This window comes from Polypterus senegalus, chromosome 10 (assembly GCF_016835505.1).
Source record: "Polypterus senegalus isolate Bchr_013 chromosome 10, ASM1683550v1, whole genome shotgun sequence".
Taxonomy (NCBI): domain Eukaryota; kingdom Metazoa; phylum Chordata; class Cladistia; order Polypteriformes; family Polypteridae; genus Polypterus; species Polypterus senegalus.
In genome coordinates, this window is record NC_053163.1 from 111,379,418 (window position 1) to 111,404,451 (window position 25,034).

Genomic DNA, 25,034 nt, shown 5'->3' on the forward strand with positions numbered 1-25,034 from the left:
TATCTGGTTAGCAGCACAAAACATCATCCAGCTTTCCTCGACTTTATATGTCTGTTAACAAAAAGTTTAAGATATCTAGTAATTACTGCACATATTCCCACTAAAAATACCCTTCAACTAACTGTTCCTATAATCTTCAAATACCACCCAGCTGTCCATTATGTATCAGTTCCATCATGACAAAAAGCCACTCATTTGGTCCTTACCTCCTTGCACTTGCCACTATGTAAACTCCAGTTAGCCAGCTCTTAATATTACAGCAACTAGTTTTATGATATTCTGTGTACTGTACAAAAAGCCTGGTCGAGCAAAACTGTAAATAGAAAACCACTTTGACAGGTGAGTAGAATGTGAAAATGTTACAGGACGTGCTTAAACAAGCAGAAGAGTAGAAAAGATTTACCACATAAATTAGCAAACCCGTCCATCACTGACTCCAGCAATTATTGTTTGTTACACCCAGAGTAAGCTTGCTTTCCTGAGCACCACTGCCAGCACCATGCATCTTGACTATCTGATAAATCATAGTAAGAGAATGGGTTGCTGCTCAAAGAGAAAAGACCACTTATCAATATCCAACTTTCAATATTTAACAATTCAAAGAGTTAGACAGTAGCTTGCCAAAGTATAACACAGTCCCTTTATTGCTGTCCACCTATATTTAATGTTAACCGAGAGATTCATTTGTTCTTCTTTACTAGGTTCATAGATGGGGTTAAGTCACCGTGGGGACAATGTCGTTGAAAACCTGAGCAATGCATAGTGTCGAAGCTTCCACCTCCATTTACAAAGTAGGCAGATATTATTGTTATTTTTAATCTTGCTGACCACCCCCATCTCTTATTCTGTCTCTCTCACTAGAGATGTTGCTTAGATACTGGAAGACAAGCACGCTAATGGTAGAAGAGGAAATGTGTGCAGACACTTGGCTACGTTTTGAAGGCACTGGACAATATTTGAAGAGGGCTTGTACAATACTACCAAGAACATTTAAAATCCTGCTTTGTCAGAAGGATAAAAGCAGAAGAAGCTGAATGATAGATTTAATGAAGGAAAAAAACCAAATATATAGAAATAAAATAGCTGCTTCTTATAGAGAAATTGCATGTGCTCTTCAAAAACTCCAAAAATGCCTATAGGGAACCAATAGGGAGAATTTGAGCAAAAATTGAAAAGAAAACATATTATATACCAATACATTTGAAAATGCATGTGTGGCTATGGTGCTTGAGAGTATTAGCCAGTTAAGTAATTAATCACTTTTCATAGTGAGCACCACCTGGAGAAACTATATAAAATGATGAATTAGGTAAAGGAATGCAAATTAATCAAATAACAGATTGTGTTATGTTGTTCTACATGAATAAAAGTAGGTAAATCCATATCGTGTGCGTGAGAAGGAGTGAATTTTTCTGTCTTTACAGTCAGGTCCATAAGTATTTAGACAGTGACACAATTTTTATAATTTTGTCACTGAATACCACCAGAATGGTTTTGAAATAAAGCAATCATCATGTGATTGAAGTGTAGACTTTAAGCTTTAATTTAAGGGGTTTACCAAAAATATTATATGAGCCATTTTGGAAATTACAGCCATTTTTCTGCATACCCCACCCCCATTTCCAGGGGCTCAAAAGAATATGGACATTTGACTGACATGCTGTTTCATAATCAGGTGTGATTAGTTTCCTCATTACTTAATTAAAAAATTGTGACAGATGGCCACAGCCATTACCTGGCCGGGATGCCATCTAGATGGAAGGACCGGGCGAGACAGCATCCACAAGACACTACCTTCCCTGGGACACTAAAGGGTAGCCCCCCAGGTGGCTGTGGAACCACAGATATCACGTAGGGCACGCTGGGAGTTGGAGGTTCATGCAGCCCTTTTGCATTCTGTGGGGGTCATTATGGGGAGCTGGATAGACAACAGAGCCCTGCTATATTGGGTTTCCATCAAACCTGGGAGTAATGGGTAGTAATGGAGTAATTCCAGTTATTCCTGATGAGCCATCTGGAGCACTCCCAGGTGTAATATAAAAGGAGCCGCCTCACTCCATTCAGGGAGTCAGAGTTGGGAGGGAGAGGGACAAAGCTGGCCCATGGAGGTGAAACGAGGAAGAAAAAGAGAAAGAAAGAAAATGCTTTGGAACTGTATAGTGATGCTTTATACTGTGCTGCTGGGGGAGTGAGGGAAAACCGCTTCCACACTTGTAAATAAAACATGTGGTGTGCTGCACTTGTGTCTGTCTGTACCAGAGTAGGGGTAGCTGGGGCACCCCGTGGTGGTCCACACTATTAAGCAGCTCTGGAAGTGATTCCAAGTGTAGAATTTGCATTTGGAAGCTGTCACTGTGAACACTCAATATGAGATCCAAAGAGCTGTCCATGCAAGTAAAACAGTCCATCAGTAGGCTGAGAAAACAAAATAGACCCTTTAGAGAGAGAGAGCAGAAACATAAGGAGTGGTCAAATCAGCCATTTGCTACATTCTTAAAAAGAAGGAACACACTGGCGAACTCAGGAACATTAGGAGTTCTGGAAACCCACAAAAGACAATTGTGCTAGATGACTGCTGAATTCTGTCCTTGGTGAAGAAGAATCCGTTTACAACATTTAGCCAAATGAAAAGCACTCACCAGAAGGTAGACCTATCATTGCCAAAGTATATCATCAAGAGAAGACTTCATGAAAGCAAAGACAGAGGGTTTACCACAAGGTGCAAACCACTGGTATAACTCATGAATAGGAAGGACAGATTAGACTTGGAAAGAAAACATTTTTAAAAGCCTGTCCAGTTCTGGAAAATTGTTCTTTTGACAAAGGAAAGTAAGATCAATATATAGCAGAATGCTGGAAAGAGAAGAGTATTGAAAAGAGAAGAAATTGCCCGTGAGCCGATGAATACGTCCAACATGGTGGAGGTAGTTTTATAGCATGATCATGAATGGCTGCCAATGGAAGTGGGTGTAGCAGGATGAATTCTGAAGTGTACAGGGCTATACTGTCTGTTCAGATTCAACCAAATGCTTCAAAACTAATAGGATGACACTTCACAGTACAGATAAACAATGAGGCAAAACATACTGTGACAGCACACCAAGTGCTTTTCAAGGCGAGAAAGTGGAATATTCTTCAATGGTCAAGTCAACTGACCTCAACTCTTTTGTACATGCATTTCACTTGCTGAAGACAAAACTGAAGGCAGAAAGTCCAACGAACAAGCAACAAATGAAGACAGCAGCAGTAAAGGCCTGGCAAAGTATCACTAGGGTGGAAACCCAGCAGTTGAAGATGGCCATGGGGTCCAGCCTTCAGGTAGTCATTGACTGTAAAGGATTTTCAAACAAATACTGAAAATAATCATTATATGTATGATTATATTAGTTTGTCTAAATACTTTTGAGCCCCTGAAAATACAGGGACCATGTATAAAAATGTCTATTTTATACAGCTCATACAACATTTTTGTTAAATCCCCTTGAATTAAAGGTGAAAGTCTATACCTCTGTCACATCTTGATTGTTTTTTCTACAAATCCATTAAGGTGGTATACAGAGCCTTGTGCCACTGTCAAAATGCTTCTGGAGATCATATGGACTCATTTGTAGGGCACAAGAAGTTAAAAATCCCCATCCTGTCACTGCCACCCAGTGTGACATTGACCAAGGGCCTCCTAAGCTACCAGGGTTAATATTATATAGACTTGAAATATTTTTTGCTGTACCTTACCTGTCAAGCATCATTGCAAAGTAATCACTAAAGAATGGCACTATACAAGATAAAGTTGATTTGTTAAGCCATACTCTTTCATGTGAGCTTGTATGTCCTTATTTATGCTGATGAGGTCACAAACGCGCTGCATGCTAGAGGAGGATAATGTACTTCTGTACTAGAACACTATTGAATATGCTTTAACTAGCATGCATCCTTGACTATCGAGGATATCCTGCATGAATGAACATTTTAATGTCTTTGTGTTACTGTCATTGAATATGCAAATAGATCACATGAGCAAAAATACTTGTGGGAACATGAATATGTTCTTTAATACGCTACCAGGCATGTGCAATGCCTAAGACAATATCATTGTGCACATGCTCATAAACACAGTTTGTAACAGGAACAGCAAATGATTTTGTTCTCAGTTCCTGGAAAAGTTGAGAAAACATCCCTAAAAATATAGCAGTTCCAAACACATTATGGAGAGGTCTCCACTTTCTGAAATGTTTTAAAATGAGCATACCTTTTTTATATGAAAATGTAGAAATTGAAAACTTTATCCTTTTTGTTAATATTCATCTTTTGTGATTTTTTTATTTAGAGGGAGTGAGAAATAAAGATTAAATGTGAGTACATGCATTGGTCCAAAATGTGGTCATGTGCTTTGGTGCAGTGTGATGACCACATTTTGGACCTGTGCATGCACTTACACTTAATCTTTGTTTCTCACTCCTTCTAAATAAAATTTCACAACAGTTATGGTTGTGCATGTGAATATACCTTTGCTGAGGGCCCTATGAATATGCAGTGTTTTCAAGTTTATTTGAGGCTGCTTAAAAGTAATTATGAATATGTAAGTGAAATTTTGCATAGGCATAATTTAATGTCGGGTGGCGCAGTGGTAGCGCTGCTGCCTCACAGTTAGGAGACCCAGGTTCACTTCTCGGGTCCTCCCAGTGTGGAGTTTGCATGTTTTCCCCTTGTCTGCGTGGGTTTCCCCCTGGGTGCTCCGGTTTCCTTCCAGAGTCCAAAGACATGCAGGTTAGGTGGATTGGCGATTCTAAATTGTCCGTAGTGTGTGCTGTGAGTGTGCCCTATGGTGGGCTGGACCCCCTGCCCAGGGTTTGTTTCCTGCCTTGCACCCTGTGTTGGCTGGGATTGGCTCCAGCAGACCCCCAATACCCTGTAGTTAGGATATAGCAGGTTAGATAATGGATGGATGGACGGATGGATAATTTAATATCCATTTTTTATTTATTTAGGTGATATCATTTGTATTTATTTTGGAGATGACTAACAAATCACAAGCAAACAGTACTGTCTCTACATTTCTAAACTGTGCGCATTAATAAGTCACAGCTGCACAGTAAGGGGCTGATCTTTCAATTTGTGGATTAATGTTCAGTGTTTTTTGCCAATAGACCTTACTGGCAAGTGTCTTTGTGCTTGAGTACATAATTGTGATGTCATATGCTTTTTTGCATATGCATTTGCACATGAATATGATTCTGTACAAGGCATTGCTTGCATGCATATACAAGGAAGCATTCTTAAGGTTACATTTGTATGTATAAATGTATCTCTAAATAAGCCCAGTTAAGTAAGTATGTTTTGTTATTGTATATTTGAGTTGAACACGCTTATGTATGCAGGCATTTGCGTTGGTGGATAAGATCACTCCCACTCAGCCTGTTCTTTTTTATTTTTTGACACAGCACAAAGCAGGATCAGCAGACTCCGAGTCCCAGAGTTACAGCAGATGCAACCAGCATCTTCCAGCAAATAAAACAACTCCTGCACAGGCAGCAATAAATAATTCAGAAGTGCTCCCGTGTGCAGAGAGATGGTGCCTCAGAGGTTAATGGAGATGTAAAGTGGGAATGCTGGATTTTTTATATGAAGGGCTAAAAATAGAAAAGTCCTAAAAGTAGTGAGCAGCCTGCAGTATTACATAAGAGTCCGTGTAGCAGCACAGCTCTCCAGCAGCAGCATGCCCCCCCCCAGCCCCCACGCCATTCTTCCACAGCCCCCATTTTTGCATAGCTTTCCTCACGATCCCCACAGGGCACTCCATGTGGACTCTGCGCAAAAGGAACGATACAAGCTCCTAAACATCGGGCCCCTAAGGGGTCCCACTACTGGGCTTCTGCACTGACCATGCACAGTCTAGCCAGTCAAGAAGAGAGGCCTCAGTGTCACAGCACGAGCTCAAGAGGGTAATGGCGTTTAATGAGCTAGCATGGTGAGTCCCTAAGCAGTTGAGCAGAAGAAACGAAGCCCCCGAGCCGCAGACAAGCATCACAGAGGAGTATTTTTAGATTTTCTCTGCTACTGAAGATGAGAACTAGTCGCTTACATCAGCACAGAGCCACACACTGCCTCCATTTGCACACCTCCAAAGCTCTTTTGCTGTCAGCAGCTCACTGCTCACACACATTTCAGTAGGAAAAGCTGAGGCCTGCTCAGCATAACATGATCACCAACTGTTAACTAATAGACTATTTGACTCCCCAAGGCACCTGCATTTAGCAACCAGAGTGACGCACGTCGTTTAGCTTTTCTTATGTAACACAATGGGGTACTCATGTCAAAGGCTATTGTGCATATTTGCTGCTGCTGTGGCCCAGGGATATGGAATTCAGTGCATGGTTTTGTCAATTTATTCAGATTATGACTCCCAAAAATGGAGGATGCTGCAGAATTCATGCATTGTTGGCAATATGTCTTCACTAATTCACTACTTTAACTCATTGATTGATTAATATCTTCAAAAAGAAAAGTCTTACAAAATAGAGGCAATGTCTCAACCTTTGAATTTTGTTGTTTCTGTTTCAAGTATACAGTGCACCATAGCCAATACTGAGAATTCTGAGTGTAAAGTAAGGACAGAATTACAAATACCAAAATATGTGAAATTTTATCTCGGGTTAAACACACATAAATTCTCACTCAATAATTTTAGAGTCTACAATTCACCTAATGCATATGTTTTTCAATGTGGAAGGAAACTGCAGTGCATAGTGAAAACCTTTACAGAAATGGTCAGATTTTTCAAACAACAGAATGACAGTAAGCTTTGGTGGGAATAGAACCATTCAGGATTACTAACATCTTGTAACTACCATGTAAACATGTTGACTACTGAGCAACAAGACTTAAACATTTCTTTTGGAGAAAGGGCCTTTACTCGTTTATCTCACAGGTGGAAAATGCTGCCAAACTTCTGAAAAAACTAATACTGAACAAAGAAAGAAGACTCCATTCATCCATTATCCAACCTGCTATGTCCTAACTATAGGGTTATGGGGGTCTGCTGAAGCCAATCCCAGCCAACACAAGGCGCAAGGCAGGAAACAAACCCACCACAGTGCTCACACACACATCTCAAGCACACACTAGGGACAATTTAGAATCACCAATGCTCCTAACCTGCATGTCTTTGGACTGTGGGAGGAAACCACATGCAGACTCCACGCAGGGAGGACCCGGGAAGCGAATCTGGATCTCCTAACTGTGAGGCAGCAGCACTACCACTGCGCCACCATGCCACCCCAGAAGACGCACTAATTCATTTTAAATCAAGAAAACAGGTCTCAGCAAGGTATAAAATGGGCTACACTCATTTCATTCTGAGAATGAAAGAGACCTCTGTAAAAAGAAGTAAAGCTCATTCATTTTATTTTTTGAAAAGTTGACTTCACTCTTTTTATACAGGTAAAATGTCTGTAAGTAGAAAAAAAGAAAGGCCTTGCTTTTAGATTTTAACTCAAGGAGAAAGTCAATAAAATAAAACAGGATCTATTCAAATGGGACAAGAAACCTCAATGGATACCTCAGTGGAAAGAAATATTATGTGTCATTGTTAGCAACTAAAACATTCTGACACTATAGTCACTTTGGTCTTTCTTTCTTTCTTTCTTTCTTTCTTTCTTTCTTTCTTTCTTTCTTTCTTTCTTTCTTTCTTTCTTTCTTTCTTTCTTTCTTTCGTAAGCCTGGTGGATGAATTATCTAGTTAATGCTTAAACATTCATGTAAGCATGCTCTTGCAAGTGGTGCAATGACAGAAGAAAAGGGTACCTGTTGAATCAATTGACATAATACAATAATCTATGCTGGAATGTCACAATTAGCTGTTACCTTGTGCCTGATGTTGCTAGAGCAGACATCAGCTTCCCCCGAGCAAAAAGTGGACAGATAGACAAGGAAGAATGGCCGAATTCACCTACTTCATCATATTTAATTAGTGATGGCTACACATTTTGGAAGAAATCCTCTTTTGAACCCATAATAAACTAATAATTATGTCTACCGTAATAAATATGTGAAAATTGGGAAAACAAAGGATTATAACCAAAAGAGGCATCAGCAAAGCTGTACAAGGTTTTGTCAAATGAGTATGGCAAATTATTAGTTTGCTACTTTTATCAGTTTAAAAAGTTGCACAACAAAATTACCAAGCCAATTGTAGATGTGAAAAAATTAAATTCAAAATTAGTCTTTATGGCATAAAAGACCACCTAATGACAGCTGGCATGGGTCCCAACCATAAATCTGCACCAATATCAGACATTAGTAAGTGTGGAACTCTGTAAGCAATACAGTGCTGTTCCTCTAAGCCCCCATTCATAGACCATTCACAGGCCCCATCACAGACCCTGGGATTTAATTCAGAAAAAATGTGAGTCAGTATGTCTTGATGTTTGTTCATTTAGAGTCAAATTTCTACCAAATGATGTTGGTGACTACTTATGCATCCTGAAGAAGGAAACCAGTTTTACTGCTTACATTACTAGTATCTCATCATCAAGGAAAAACTTAAAGTAAAATTTTAAAGGCTTTTCAAGAAAATGTGGTTGGGGAGTTGTGCTGGATGACAAGAGACGAACAGGTCTCAGCTCAAGGATGCTCAGGACCAAGGACAGAGGAGAGCCACAGGTCAACCTGAATGGACCAGGAGAATAGCCTACAAATTGGTGATGAAAACAATAATGAGGATAATGCTTAAATTACTAGCAGGACTTGTCGGACATTTGAAATACCTGAGAACAGACCTTAGATTACTGTTTGATTAGGAGGTGTAAGAATCAGTGAAAGGAAAGGTGTATAGGTGGAGCTTTGCTATTTTCTGTGAAGGTAGCAGTGATATCATACCATCATACCATCCTCAAATAGGATTCCTTTTAATAAATAAAACAGCTGATTGCAGGTCACATAATTATTTCTGGAGCAGCTCAGAAAAATGTGACAAGTGGAATATGTGAGATTAGAGATGACGTGAAGCAGTGAGAAAAAGTCACTCAAAGGAGGGAACTGGTGGGGGCTAGGACTCCTTTAAGGGTATATTACATATACTTACTAGAACTACTGTATTCAATAATAATACTAATGATAAGATAAATACAGAAAAGAAATATGAAGTCTGTGAACCAAGCAGTTAAGATAGACTTGGAGCTGAGAAGTCATTTGGTTTGAATAATTGAGAATCTCTTCAGAATGTACAAAATGAATCAAGATGTCACTGTTACATCCTCAAGGTTATTCAGCACTTGTCAAATAAGCTCTGTACCCTAGGTTGCTCAGGTCTGTCAGATGTGGTCTATTTGGAAAGGTTATAGTTTATAAATAGTTCCAAAAAGATCTATGGCTAATGCTCAACCAACATCCAGAGTGTGAAATTAAAACTCATAATCTACTGGTGAGACTTAGAAGACCCAGGAGCATAACTCATCAATCAGTCAGTTTGATAAAGGAAAGGTCATGACCTGTAGATCTTTCATAAGGGATTCGACATTCACAGAGACAGCAAATACTTACTCTGTGTTCAGAAATGTAATGACCTTCTGGTTTGCCTCAAAACATTTGGCGTTGTAAGGTGGGGGGGTTATTAGTATATGTAGATTTTGTGTGCTTTGTGAGATGTAACCATCTATTGCTGCTATTTGGTGTTTATGGCTCAATAAATAATCTGCTGCATGATATTCAATAACTGAGTTACCTTACATGATAGCTACAATCTTTCTCTACAACAGCGACAGGAATAGGGAGTATGGGGAGATCTACGTCAGCAATCTACATATCAAAGAGTGTGAGACGAAAGCACAGGGCAAGATGCGGGAGTCCCTGGTGGCTGTTAGTGACGTTGCACAGAGATTCAAGTGTTTCTCTCAGCAGCTATAGTGAAACACCCAACAGAGAAGACTATATTATTTCTAAAGTGCAGAGACAAGCGTTGATAAATTTAAAACTAGGAGCAGTTGTGCTGTACAGCAGGTACCAAGGACACACTAGTTAGAAGTTAATGACAATGATCGTACAGCTTTGACAGCATCCTGAATTTTGTCCCTAACACCCTTCATTCTTTGCACTCTTTCACCTGCTTGTTACCTGATGCAAAATGCACAAATGTGGATGTCAAAAACAAAAATGGAGGAATCTAACATAAAGGACAACTAAATATATCTAAATGTACAGAAATTGCTTGCGCTAACCTCACCACAACTCCTAACAGTCTCTTAGTGATTTCCCCATTTCTGGTTAGCCACTTTCTTCACGGTCTATAGTTTCTTGCTGCCAATGTGACTCCTGTCTTCCTTTGTCTATGTCTCTTTCTCTCTTAGTTAAAGTCTTATGTAGGCAAATATGTCACAAATCTAGGCCCTTCCTGGTAGGTAAACATTCTAGGTATTTCATCTTAATGGTTGATTGTCAACAACAGCTACATGATGAGTGCTTAAACACTGGAAAGGAGAAGGATGAGCAGCCTTTTGCGAAACACCATTCATAAAGACAGCAGCCACTGCTATATATTTATGATTTGAACTTTAGTTTGACCAAGTCTGAACATATTTCTACATTTGTGTCTTGCAAAGAGCTGATGGCCTTTCCACATTAGATTCTTGCCTTCTATTTACTGTTGATGGATTTCATTCTAAATCATCAAGTCTCTACCCAAAACAAGCAGACCCTAAATTTCTATGTTCATGGGTTCTTTCTATGAACTTGGGTTCAGATCCTACCAGCATAGCTTGCCAACAGAGACTCCCAAAAAGTTGGAATTAAGGTTGTTGCAAATGGAGGGGAATATGGATATTGATGTTAACTTACATATTATCAATGTCAAAACAGAACAGAAAATAGCAATAACAGAAATGATAATACTAATATACAATAGCATATGCCATAATATTAATATTCTTAGGCTTGGAAAAAATAAAAAAGGGGAAAGCAAAAATTCCAGAGTGATGAAAATGTAAAAAAAAAAAAAAAAAGTTACAGTCGAAGATTTGAGAACTTAAAAGAAAAAGAAAACTCTCCTATACCTTGGCAGCAAATATTTTCTCAATGTAAAGGTATTCACACCAAAACCACAAACATCACCAATTTATAATACATGAGACATTGCCTGAAACATGTATGACATAATCAACTGGCTTAGCAGCATCTATGTTTTAGTTTTTAAAGTATTTTTTATTTTAGAAAGTGCTTTTTATTAGTGCTATAATGGAAAATTAATAAATAAATGGATTAGCTGGATGGTTCATAATTTGCTCACATGGCTTACCTTGCTGTCTTCAAGTGGTGCTGGTCCCAATTTTAATAGTCTTTGACTGGTTGTACCTCCCTCTGCTCCTTCCTCTCTTGTGCGGGGTGTCACAAGTCCGGAGCTCAGCGTGACTTCTGCTATGTGACAAAGTAACAGCAGAATGAAAACCTTCCTCTCTGTTGATTTCTGTAACAACACACTAAAAGGACATTCAAGGAAAGGGCATTGATGAACACACCATACCTGGTGGTTCAGAGTAAAGGGTCAAGATCCCATGAAAAGTTGTAAGAAATCATAATAAGAGATCTCCCATACAGAATTCAATGTGTAAAATACAAGAATCGGAGCATATGAAAACAAAAGCTTTCCTTAAAATCCCTGTGTCAAAAGTTACCTGAAAATTCTAGAGACATTCCAGATGCCCTAGCCTGTACTTCACACCTTATGATCCTTAGATATACTATACTAAAATGTTTAAACAGCCAGCAATGCTCATGCTCTATCTGTCTTTTTCTTGTTTTTAAATACAGCTTTATTCCCCTAACATTAACATTTGTGTTGCTAAATCAATCATAATGCAATAAAAATAATGATTATATATGCATAGAACAGAGAAAAATAAAAAAGTAATTACCGGTAGGTTCCTTTTAATAACATGTTTACTCCTGATGGTCTCAAGAAATTACTTCCCTTTTTAGAATGGAATACTAAATCTGCCATGCAGAAATACTGGGCTACTATTTCACTTCAGTTTCCTAGTAATTTTTACTTATTACTATTTTCAGTCCCTCTGTCCCTTTCTTGTATCCAGCAGTACGTCAGTACTTCTCCACTGAACCACTGGGATCCAGTGTTGTATCTCATGATGGGGAAAATGTTTTGTTGGGTTCTCAAAAGAACCTTGCACCCTCCAAGCAACAGTACCCTTTGAGGATAAATTTAAATACCTGTCTGTGTACGGAGGATAAAAATGAGGGATTATGACTGTTTATGTAATAATAGCCTCATGTGAGCTGCAGTCACTACGAAAAGAAAGAACACATCACATCATCAATATTTTATCATTTTTCATCAGTAAAGCATTGGTGATAAACTAATCTTATAGTGGTAGGGAAAGATACTGCATATTGTATTTGCAGATTTTTTTCAAAGAGAGGATATGGTTTTATTCAGTTCATGGATTACCTTTAGTTGAGCAAAATAGATAAATGGTTTTGTATATTAGAGTATTATTCTACAAATGACCATTTAAGAACGCTTCCACTACTCAGAATAATCTATTGTGACTTATCTGGTTGAATTGTCGAATGCTTCTGTTAACCCAGCAAATAGTTGTCACCCTTGCAGTGTGTGTGTGTGTGTGTATGTGTGTGTGGGTGTGTGCATGTGTGTGTGCAAAGAAAATAAAGTAATATCATGCACCACAATAAAACTGACTTGGACTCACTGTGTCAGCCACAGGTTGACAGTGGGTGCTAAGATGCCACATCAGCTAGATCCATATTTAGTGTACAATATATCCAGGTGCCCGCATCCTGAAAATGACATCGATATTAGGAGTGGAAGGCACAATCATATTTATAGCCTCCAGAATCTAGGCAGGTGACCTAAGCATGCTTAGAAACACCTTTTAGCATGTGAGCAAATTGTGAACCAACCATCTACATACACCCAGCCCATGAGAGATTATCCACGGCAGTTTTTATGTACATCTGAATTATGGATACTTCAGCATATCTAAATCCAGTTTTGAGACTGACCCCAGATCACAAAGCCTTTTCAGCTTAGAAAAACAACATCACGAGGAAACAGACTCAAAGAGAGATTATAAAAAATTAACAAGCAACCCTCATGGCTGGTTAGTGTGACATTCAAAACATACTGAGGATAGTGCTGTTGATTTAGCAGGTGAAGCAACTGCATATTAGAGTGAAGAACAATTGCTGTCCTTGTTACCCTCTCATAAATGACTTTCCTACCTGGTTTGGGCAAAAGGTGTTTCCTTCGTCCTATCTCATCAAGTCCTGTAGGCGCACTCTGGGACAAGGGCAAGGAATGACATCTCTGCAGAGGTGTTTTAAATGCTGAATCATGAGGGCAGATGCCTGGTGGCCGAGAACGCGGCTGCAAAAAATAAATATAAAATTTCCATTAAAAGAATGAACAATGAGATTACATGATTTTAAACTTTCATCTTTTAAAAAGAAAATTCATGAGAAAGGCCATGATAAATGTTTCATACAAGCAGGAATCCTGAAGATAAGCTCAATTATTAAGGCTAGATGTAATCGTTAAGATCTAAAAGCATCTGGCAAGCAATTGCTCAGCACCTGATAAGGAAACGACTTGAAAGTGGAGTTTGTGACAGTCGCAGATCCTCGCTGCAGCATCCAGCAGATACAATGGCAGAATAAATCTGATCTGAAGAGGCTTTTATTAGACGCAAAGGAACAGAGCTGTTAAAGTAGCTATTATAAATTCCAATTTCATAGCACTTAGTGTTCCACAGTAAAAACAAAGCTAATTCCCAGGAAAAAAAGTAACTGAAATGCAATCATTTGGCATTAGTGATACAGGACAAACAGCAGGTTAGGGCAAAAAAGAAAGAAAAGTGGGGGCAATAAAAATGTCTGTACTCAACTACACAAAATCATTTTGTTAGAGTGGGCTAATTATGCTAAAGACAAATGCAAAATTAACACCCACTGAAAACCTCTTGTGAAAGGAACTCAAGACACTGATGCTGGGTTCCTCTTAACACAAACAATTCGTTCAAGTCCAAGATTATTATAAAGTCCAGTACAGAATGCCTGCCACAACAGGGTCACTGACTTTCCAGATGGAACTGAATACTAGGAACATTGGCTTTGTAGATATCTATCAACCTATCTATCAATCTATCTATCTATCTAGATAAAGTCAGGTCAGAAATATCATGATGGGTGGACCCCTCCTATATTAGGAATGCAGACTTCTCGGACATAGTTTAGAGTTTTGTCTGATTTTCATATATGTTCGGAAAGGGACATCAGCTTCTCATATAAGGACTCTACTGCCATTTAAGATAAATCACCAAGGTGACCTCCTTTGAAAGGAACTCCCCCTTCAATGAAACAACTTAATGGTGGGATACATTACATAGAACCTCTGCTTCTGCGAGAACATTATCAATTAAAAAAGGACTGTACGTCAGGTCAGTCACTTCCTGTGGCAGTAGCGCTTGACTTTCTCACTGAACTTACCTCAAGTTCAGATGTCTTATGTTGACATTTCACTTAGTGTAGACACCAGCTTGTACCAGTTTGGGTACTTTTCATGTCAAGGAAACACTATCTTCTGAGGCTGTGCTCAGAATGGCATTAGAAGCACCAGGGTATCTTAAGCAATCAGTAACGTCCAGGCAACGTATGTGCTTCTCAAATACAACAGGTCTCAGCATCCTTCACAATTCTAAGATCATTCTTCAAATATCAAAAACAAAGAAGGTATAAAACCACTGCTAAGACAGTAAATAGACTGGAATCCCAGCCAGGTATATTTTTGTATTTTTCAAGTTTCACAGTTTTTTACAGTATAAATATTGTACATGTGAAATTAATTCAACTAATGTAAACTTCCAAAAAAATAATTACTAATCTTACAAAGGTTGCCACTTTCAGCAAATGATTTTATGTATTTTTTACTTTACCACAGATTGTTAATCTCCTGGTTTAAAACAAATTATTATATCAGTGCAGATCCAGAGGAGAGGCAAAAAAAAACTTTGTGGATTTGTTTTCTGTCATTTCCAGTGTTGCTTAATCTAATATCTTTCCCCATTTTATTAGGATTTTTTTAATCATAAGAGTTTCCTTCAAAATGTGTATTTTATGATATTTAAATAAACAAAAACAAAAGAAGCAGTAATTCTTATTACTGTTATATTTATAGTACATTATAAATTATGTATATTAATAATTATGTTACTCATACATATACCATATTTAATGATACGATAGATAGATAGATAGATAGATAGATAGATAGATAGATAGATAGATAGATAGATAGATAGATAGATTGTAATGTACCAAATAAAGCCAAAATAGTGAGTGATATGCTTTGATACAGAAGAACACCAAAAGAGAGATTAGAAGATTTTATGATTATATAGGAATGATTTTTAAAATTGAACCAAAACAAACAACATTGATTTAAATTAATCCTTATACGGAATATATATCTTGAATAGAAATAATTTTGAAGCACAAAAAAATGAAGCAGAGCTGAATCCCACGTTATAAAGCCAGCAGAGATCAAGATTCTGAAGAGGAACTACTTGCCAAAGTGGTATTAAGAAAGTACAAGAAAGGTCTAGAATACAAGAGTAAGGTCTAAATTTGAATAAGGACAAGTGACAGGTTTTGAACTTCAACCAATGTGTAACTTTAATACAAAAGAGAAAAATTCATGCCTAAAAGCATAAACTCTGTGAAAACGAATACCAGTAGTAAAGCAGATCAACATATAAATCCAGAAAAAAGTAGAATTGCTCCATCACCAAAATAAAATTGTGAAAGATCTTAAAGCAGGATTCTCAAGACCATAACCAGAAAGGCACTAAAGGAGAAGTGTTCTTGATGCTACAAGCAGATCCCAAAACCAAAGTGCCCTCAGAAATTTAGTCTGAAGTTTCCCAAGCATAGATAACAGCAGCATCTCAGGTATTGTTGTGACAGGTGAAAAAAGACCTTGAAGTGGATGGCATATCCAAGCTGAAACAATCAGTTGATCAGAGGACTTACTCGAGATGGGTGATGAACCATTGCCTTTTCTTTTGCAGATCTGTCAATCACAGAGTAGGGTCTCTGGCGCGTAATGGACCGGTGTTTGAACCGCTGCTTTTGGGAGGGTAGCTCTTTCACAGGAATACATGTAGCACTTTCGTGATCAATAATTTGTAAATTCATCATCAGAAGAGCACTCTTCTCTGAAATCTGGCAAGGCGACTTCAATTTTGTTGAGCAGGCAGAGGTTTGATGATGAATGCTCAATTTAGGAGACGTCACTTTAGACTGGCTGCTACTGGAATCTGACAGATTTTGGTGGTTCTTGCACTCCTTCTCCACATAATTATGTTCTGTATGATACTTAAAATCAAGGATTGAAGAAAAAACATCAACTAATAAAAACAGTGTTTTAAAATTGTTAACAAGACCTGTTTTCAATCACTAAACAATTAACATTGTTGGTTTGCAGGTTCCCTTGTTACTCAGACATTCCAAGGAATACTTTTGGATTTCCTCTAGTTGCCATTAAGATGGTATGAAAGTGAGCATCTAGAAAATGCAGACTCATGAATGTGCTGACAATGAAAATTGCTCAAAGATGGCTGGCAATATGGACTAAAAGATTACTATACTGCTCAGAAATTGAATTCAAGGAAGGAGCTGGAAAGAAGCATTAACCAAAATACCAAAAATCTCTGTCAATTTTTAGAAAAAAAAAATCACTTGATTGCTAATTAATACATGCACGTTAAAATAATCTGGGAAGTTCATGCAAGAAAGTGTTGATGACATATGGCTAAAAATAACATTATTTAAATTTTATGAAAATGTCTACATAACAAATGAGTATAAGTTTTGCAATCAAGAAGCTATAACCTGACCATTTTAATTTAACTTTCACTTGTTCCAATTTAGAATTGAGACACAATATTCACAAAAGCAGGTATACTGTAGTACAAATTTAGGTCTTTGAAAACATTTATTTGGAATTTCCAATTATTACTTGCAATGTTAATGGTATTGTGTCCTTTAATGAAAGGGCTTCTGGAAAGCTTAGGTTCCAAATTGCAGAAGGCATTCTTGAGTTAAACCTCTGTAAGAAAGTCCAGTGTGAACATGTAGGCATTGGTAAATAGTTGTAAACCTTTCATGTGTACTAAAACATTGCAGAAGGGCAACAAGTAAGGACTTCATTCCCTAAAAAAGAGGGTGAGAAATATAAAGAAAGAGAGCGAGAGATCAAAAACTGGAAAAATGTGTACTGTTCTTCCAGGATGGTAGAGAACATGTCATTTGTTTATAAGATGTCAGATGTTAAGGATAACTGGCTCTAACAAAAGTAAGAAAGTGAACAAGGAGGGCCAAGATGTTCATTTAAAAGTTAGCCTGATGCTGGCCAGGACCTAAGAAGATGTGTTTGGGCTTGGCAGGGAATTTAAAGTATCTCATTAAGAGATTTACTTGAACCTAGAGTTGGAAGGTGTGTTCAAGAAAAGGCTCTCCAACAGGAAGAACAAAATCAGGGTTGTGAGGAATAAAGAGAAACAGAAAGAGAGAAAAAAACACTTAATAGGAGTACATGAAGACCTTGCAAATTCCACATAGATAATATTTGGAGTGGAATATGAACTCAGTAAAATAATGAGGTAGTAGCACTATAACCATCAGGTCACCTAATCACTTGGCAGTAAATCTAAACATTTAAAAACTCATTTGCCTAATTTTCTTTTCATTTTAGTTTCTTAATTTCATTTGAGCTCCAATGCTTCTATAAACACCTCATTGTTCTTTTGATAGCTACAGGAGAGAGTCCCTGACAATTTTCACCTAATTTTAATCGATTTCATATAGCTAATGCATCTAAACCTTCTTGCAAGCAGGCAGATGATACTCCAGACATGTGCAGAAACTACGCTTTGCTTTAGACTCCTGCGTGTACTTAGCAGTTAAAACATCTGAAAGAAATTGATATTAACAGACAAGAATACATTTAGTTTGCATTTCAGCATTTATCCAGAAGATGGTGCAAAAGGATTTTACTCTGTTCTACTGACGTGCTAACACTGAACTAAACATAATATTAACACTACTGGCTATATACAGTATACACAGCAAAGACATAGTTAAACCTGACATCACTTGTCACTGCAGTGTTGATAAGTTGATAGTGGCTTTAAATATTAGACTATTTAAATATTTGTGAGGAAAGTATATAAAGTATATATGTACAGGCTAAGAAGACTCAGCTCTTTTGATGTGTGCAGCAAGCTGTATGACATGTTCTTCCAGTCCATAGTAGCCATAGTAGCCAGTGTGGTGTTCTACACCAGCGTTTCTCAACCTTTAAGTATTTTCATAACAGTTTTAATCGCAATCCCCCTTAACATTTTTTTGAAATGTAGATGCATATTTTATTATACCTCCTTAACTTTTATCGACATTTATCTAACTCTATATTTATTGTTCTAGTATCAGAATGTAGTTTAAGTTAATTTGTTTTGGTTTCAACAGATGTTTTTATCATATTTTTGATTCGTATTCTTTTTTTCACATATTCGCGCCCCCCTTTTTGTTACTTCGTGCCCCCCTAGGGGAGCCTGCCCCACAGGTTGAGAAACACTGTTCTACACTGCAGTGTCCTAGGGAAGCAATCTGAGCTCAAAAGAAGCACAATGCCTGAACAAACTTATCAGTAAAGCCTGTTCCATCACAGTGCGAATCCTGGACATAAGCTGTTGTGGAAAACAGAATGATGGCAAAATTGGATGCGATCATGAAAAATCTTCTACGTCCCCTCCAGCAGGCGCACCCTTGGAGCACTTTTAGTTAAAGGCTTATTCCACCACAGCATGTTAAGAAGTGCCTTTGGGGGTCATTTCTGCCCATTGCTATTAGGCAATTCAACGTGTTCACCTGATGTACTTGATAAGTTTATTTCTGTTTATTTACTTATTGATTGAATGACTGGCTGTATTATCTGCCTTGTGAGTCTGTATTCTTATTTTTATATTTCTGCTGCTGTATGCATCTAAATTTCTGCGTAGAATTAATAAAGTTTATCTAATCTAAAGTCTTAGATTTAGAAATGGTGGAACCATCTTTCACAGCATAACCTAAACTAAGCACCTCCTGTGTCTAAGGTTCAGTATTCAGGCGATGTTTTGTTATATTCCTCCTTTCAAAATGTTCTTACTTCATTTATACCTTTGGAATGTCTTGCTGAACTTGATGCCACAACACTTCAGTAACTACTGTATATACTTTTACAAAAATGTCACATTTTCTCATCTGTAAACAGAACACTGTTTTTTAGTGTTTTAGTGTTATCTATATATATAATAAGTCAATGTGTGTGCGTATGTATGTATGTATGTTCCAGCATCACTTCCGAATGGCTGGAGCGATTTTCATGAAACTTGGTACACATGATTCTTATTGGTCGACTAAAAATACTGTAGGGTGAAATAAACCCTAACCCACCCCTTCTGGGTAGGGTGGGGGACTGATCTTGTGGTCTTGTATGCATGTTATTATCCAGTGGACAGTCGGAACGACCACCAGAGGGTGAACTGGAGGTGACTGCCAGCATTTTTTATGTTTGAGCGCCACCACCATAAGCCTGTTGCTTTTGAAATTAAATAGAGATGGCCGATTTGGAGCGTCAACTGGATGATAACATACATACAAGACAGCAAGACAAGCACATTAGTGAGTCCTCATTGTTAGTTAATTTATTTTTATTTTTAAAGTTGTGTTTTTTTAATTATATTTTCTTGAAACAATTAAAAAAAACACTTTATTTTCCTCCCGGCAATGCTGGGTATTTCAGCTAGTACAACATATAGGTGGCCTTCAGCAAACTTAATGCTGGCAGAAATGCACATTTCTGGAGAGAAGTAGTGTCCTACATGTAATTTGTAACCAGTTATGAACACCACCCTTGTTCAGAATGTTGCTCTTAGTGTAGTCTCTTGGATGCAAACATTGTTAAGTGCAAACGGTGTGTACAGTGCCACCCTACTTGAATTTATACTACAATCTGCAAGGATCATTTCAGGATGTCATTGCTAGTTAGAGTAAAAATGGTACTGAATTTCCTTTCCTGACTGAAGTCTTACAGAGACCCATGTCTTGACATGCTTTTTGTACCTGTTTCCAAATCTATCAGCTTTAAAATCTCCTCTTTTGAGGTCCCATGAAATCCCTTTTGATCAGATCATGTTGCACTTTACTCTGCCGTGACAAAACAAAATTACTGAATTGTTGCATAGATCAGGGCATCTCTGTTCTACACTTCAATGTTATTATTTCAAGTATGAAACACTTGACCTCAGGGACTTTCTTTCCATTACCACCTTCCTAGATGCTCTTTGACTTCTCCAGCATCAACTTTGAATATATAAAAATAAACAAATCAATAAAGAAAACACAGTGTAAAACGTGCATACTATTTATTTAATCAAATTATCTGCATGTAATATTATGACAGTAAATGAATATCAGATCGCAGTACAAGAGTCATTCATGCAGGAAATCAAAAAATTCCAATGGGCTCACAAACGTTTTCACAAATGTTTAAAAAAAAACCATGTTGCTGAAACTATAATCTACATCAATGACTTATGAGATAAAAAGTGAGAAACTCTAGATACCATAAACAATGCTTTTCTCTCTTTCCTTGGAAGGACCAGACACATCATTTAAGAAAAACAAATTCCAGGATATCACCAGTTATATCAGGGAAGTTTCCCAGTCCAACAAGGTTTTCACAAGGGAGCAGACCACCTCCTTCAGGCACGATAAGAGAAGACAGACAGATGGTCATTCATTAATTTCTAGCTAGAGTAAGTGAAAAACTCCGCCTAAGGCTAACTGTGAACATATTGAGTAAAAAGAGATTCTAAACCTGACAACTAGGATTGAAAGGAAGAAAAGGCTGGCTAATTTCCAGGAATTAAACTTGGACTTTTTATAAACCCCACTCTGTTAACTTGGTAGTAAGCCTAGAACACTTACTGAAGACACCAAAAGAACACCTGTTACAGTCTGTCTTGTTATTTTTGAATACTAAAAGCTTCCAGACTTATTATTGACTACCAAAAGTACTCACACTTTGCCAGTATTAGTTATGCAATGTAGAAACTTCTCTGGAAAGGAATATTTATTCTAAGAGTGTATTGCCTGATAGAGTATATCACCTCTCAGTATGTATCTATCTATCTATCTATCTATCTATCTATCTATCTATCTATCTATCTATCTATCTATCTATCTATCTATCTATCATGGCAAGACACCATCAATGGTGGTAAAGGTAACAGAAAGTACCTAAAATAAACCTCTGCTAGTTCTACTACAGTACAGTATGTCTTGCACAAGGCAGTATGAGAACATAGAGCCCATGAACATGATGGCCATGAAGTGTTGGTAACTTGTACTACCTAATTTAAACAAATGAGGCCGAAAGTATAGAAAGTGTTAATATTATTGACTCAACACACAAAGGATGAATATATAAATTATAAATTAAAGTTAAAAAAAAACTTGTGTAGTTTCTCTATGCCTAGCTTTTACCATTGTAAACCCTAGCTATATGGTGGCATGACTTGCATATAGTAAAGCAATCCTCTCAGCTCTTTTTTTAACTCTTTTTTAGTAAGAATACTATTTCTCCCATCAGTGAGCCATCACACCAACCCATCTTCTGTCTTCTATACTCAAAATATTACTGATCTGAAGAATTTTTTTTTAATGTGCCACTTTTGTACAATCCTGGATTCACTTCTGAGTTCAAGAATTGGTCTATAAGATGTCAGACCCTTCCCAGCCTTACCAAGTTAGACTGCTTATACAGCATGTGGGCTATATTATTATTCCATTCCTTGTACTTTGCAACTATGTTTTTTTGCAATGAGGGAAATAACTGAAACATGGCTAAGACTCCTATTCTCCACCTTTAATAGGTGACCTTACTTTTCCAGGCTGATGACCATATGCTGTGGACTACCAGCCAAGAGATATTGTGCCCTACTGTCAACGTTCATTTGCCATATACTATTTCTATAATAAGAGTTAGGCTTCCCTGGTACCTTCTAGGTTGCCTGTCATCTGGCATGTAGAGAACATTAAGTATTTTATTCCAGGTTGCAACTTGCTTTTTCCTGTAGTGGTGTCATGGCATGTTGACCTTCTGGGATGTTTAGTACAAACACAGACTGTTGTTATCCTTACTTTAACACTAACATGTCAACATATGTTACCAATTCCAGTAATTCCAGTATATTTTCAATTTCTTTCTCTCTTCTTCCCTCTCTCGCTTTCTCTCTTTTTTATGGCCTGCTGAGTCTTATGTTTGTCCCATGCAATCCTTTCATTTTTCAAAACTCATTCACCAAGTCAGATACCTAGAATTACTGTATAGTCTTTATTATAGTCAGTATGGAAAGATCTTACAGTAAACACTTACATTAAATTTACAGAAATGTTCCAGGATAGGGTATGGGGATAATCTGCTGCATTATGAAATGGATGACTTAAATGTACGTAGAAACTGAAGTGCTACAGCCATGCAGCAAGACAATAATCAAAAGGCTTGAAAAAAGGTTTAAAAATAATACATGTAGAGTTACAGTGTAGTCTGTGTATTCTTCTCTGTGCTCCAGTCATTTATAATTATTGCTAATTAACTATTAATCAGATTGTGTTTTATTCAGATAAAATATGGAACCAATTTAGAAAACACTTGTAATTTTGTGCTGGACCCTTTCCCAGCCAGGATGCTATAATGGAAGGACAGTATGGCAGGAAGCAAAACCAAGCCGGGACAGGGCTGAATAAACATCTCATCCAAAGGGATAAATTAGTGAACAGTAGGGAAAAGCTGAGATATAAGGTGGGGGTTGGGGGTACCTCCTCCAGTATAACAGATTGCAGTGCTCTGCTGGGGTGAATCCAGTAAGGATGCCCATAGGGGTTTATGGGAATTGTAGTCCTGAGAAACAACTCTCTGTAAGGGTTCTAGGGAGCTGCCAGAGGTCATTGCAGGGAGAAGGACTTCTTGTTTCAGAAAGCTTCAATCTGACCCAGGACTGCCTCTGTCAGGCTATGCACCTGTACAAGAAGTACTCCCGGGTCTGAAATAAAAGCAAGCCTTCCAGCTTCCTCAGTGTCAGAGTCAGGAGCCAAAAGGCAAAGCAGACCTGGAGGAAGAAAAGGAGGAGTATTTATTGAAAGATTGTGGAATTGATTTGTATAAGAAGGTGCTTCTGCAATTAAAAATCCTTTATTTTGAATCTTGGAACTGTTTAGTGTGATGTGTCTGGGGTTTTGGGGATCAGTGGCGCCCTCTGTCTTTTACCCACTTTAAGGAAAAGACACTGCTGCCTAATGCTCCATGCACAATAATCTTGCATTTGGGCCCACCCTCAGCTACACAGTACTTAAGTCTTAGAATACGCTGGGTATCTCAGCCTTCAAAGATCTTTATATTGATAGTATGTTTTACATTTGTTTTCCACTTTTGTTGTAAATATGGAATTCCTTTCACACACACATACTGCCCTTTTTTCACTATACCACCTTCAGCAATTCTGGGAAAAAGATCTTTCTACCAATATATCAGTCAAGAGGTGGAATTAGATACAACATTTAATCTTCTTCAGTTTAAATGAAACACAATGCAATTCAGCTAAAATTATACATTGGACATTCCTTCAGTCATTATCCAACCTGCTATATCGTAACACAGGGTCACGAGGGTCTGCTGGAGCCAATCCCAGTCAACACAGGGCACAAGGCAGAGAACAAACCCTGGACAGGGCGCCAGCCCACCGCAGATTGGACATTCCTTTCCAAATTAAAATTATCTCAACTATATCAGGAACTGGACCCTAAATAAATAATGCGAGACAGGTCAGGCCTCAGGTAGGCATATGCTTTGGGACTGTCCAAAATTAAAACCCTTTCAGATAGTGTCAGATTTGTGATCATTGCACATTCTCTATTATAGCAGTATTTGGAGTTATTCTAGACAAGCTTAGACTAACTGTACATTGACGTATTTGTCTCTGTTGGACGATCCTAATGCAAATTCCATAATTCAATGTAACAATGGTATTTTTTATTATCTAAACCTAGAGATATTAAAAGTTTTCTTTGCATGGAATTTTGTAGAATTTCTTAAGAATTTGTAACAAATTCATTAATGATATTTTAAAATATGTCTGCTCAGCTCCTACCAGTGTCTCTGATAAACTCTTTTTGTTCTAATTAATATGATGTAGTATAACACAGTGTGTCTTTTTTGTTACTATTAGCTCTCTGTTTTTGGTGAGTGTGGGAGTTCTAGCATGGATTGTAATTATACAGTTTAACTGTGTCGGTGAAATATGGGATTGTTGGTATTTCAATTGATCCAAAATTTTAAATCCTAATTTTGCTTCAGTAAAACTTATGTTTTATTGTCATATTATGCACTTCTTTTTAATGCATTTTTTGGAACAAATAAAGATTAAAAATTCTAAAACAATAGTGATCGGGCCATCTGGTGGTAGGTATGTTAACCTTTAGTTGACCTCATCTACTTTGACAGCAGTAGTTGGAACAGGCATAGCCTCTTTCATCAGAACTGGTGAGTTTTCCAAGCACCCGCAGCACTGGCGTCTGGAGACAGCAGCAATAAAGTCTGTAGGTGCACAACCTGTGTCTGCTGCTCTAAGGGTAGACAAAGATAACCCCCTCTTAATCATTTCAAAATACTGTATATAACAATAATGAATGACACTATAGCTAGTATATATATATATATAGTTAGTATATAGTTATACTACATACACAGTAATCAAAATGATCAGCTTTTTTCACTTTAAGTTTATAGGTTGTCATAGGCAACATGAGTTGGATTGCTTTTCATTGGATGGTCTCTTACATAGCTGAGAGGCCTTTATAAAGGAAGGATACAGATGAATGGTAATCCTGACCAGGTTGGTTAGTGGTATATT

General features: G+C 37.6%; 1 protein-coding gene across 3 annotated transcripts in view; it reads right to left on the reverse strand.

Annotated features, from left to right (window-relative positions):
* arhgef9a (Cdc42 guanine nucleotide exchange factor (GEF) 9a) overlaps positions 1-25,034 on the reverse strand; it is a 147,888-nt gene that overhangs the window by 84,698 nt on the left and 38,156 nt on the right. Inside the window, exons 2-4 of one of the 3 annotated variants that reach the window (XM_039766322.1) lie at positions 16,051-16,395; positions 13,246-13,390; positions 11,285-11,400 (exon numbers count right to left, since the gene is read on the reverse strand). In XM_039766322.1, the coding sequence (XP_039622256.1) occupies positions 11,285-11,400; positions 13,246-13,390; positions 16,051-16,395 (606 nt within the window). Of the gene's footprint in view, positions 1-11,284; positions 11,404-13,245; positions 13,391-16,050; positions 16,396-25,034 lie in introns of all 3 variants that reach the window. The other 2 variants (XM_039766321.1, XM_039766324.1) reach the window with 2 other exon arrangements.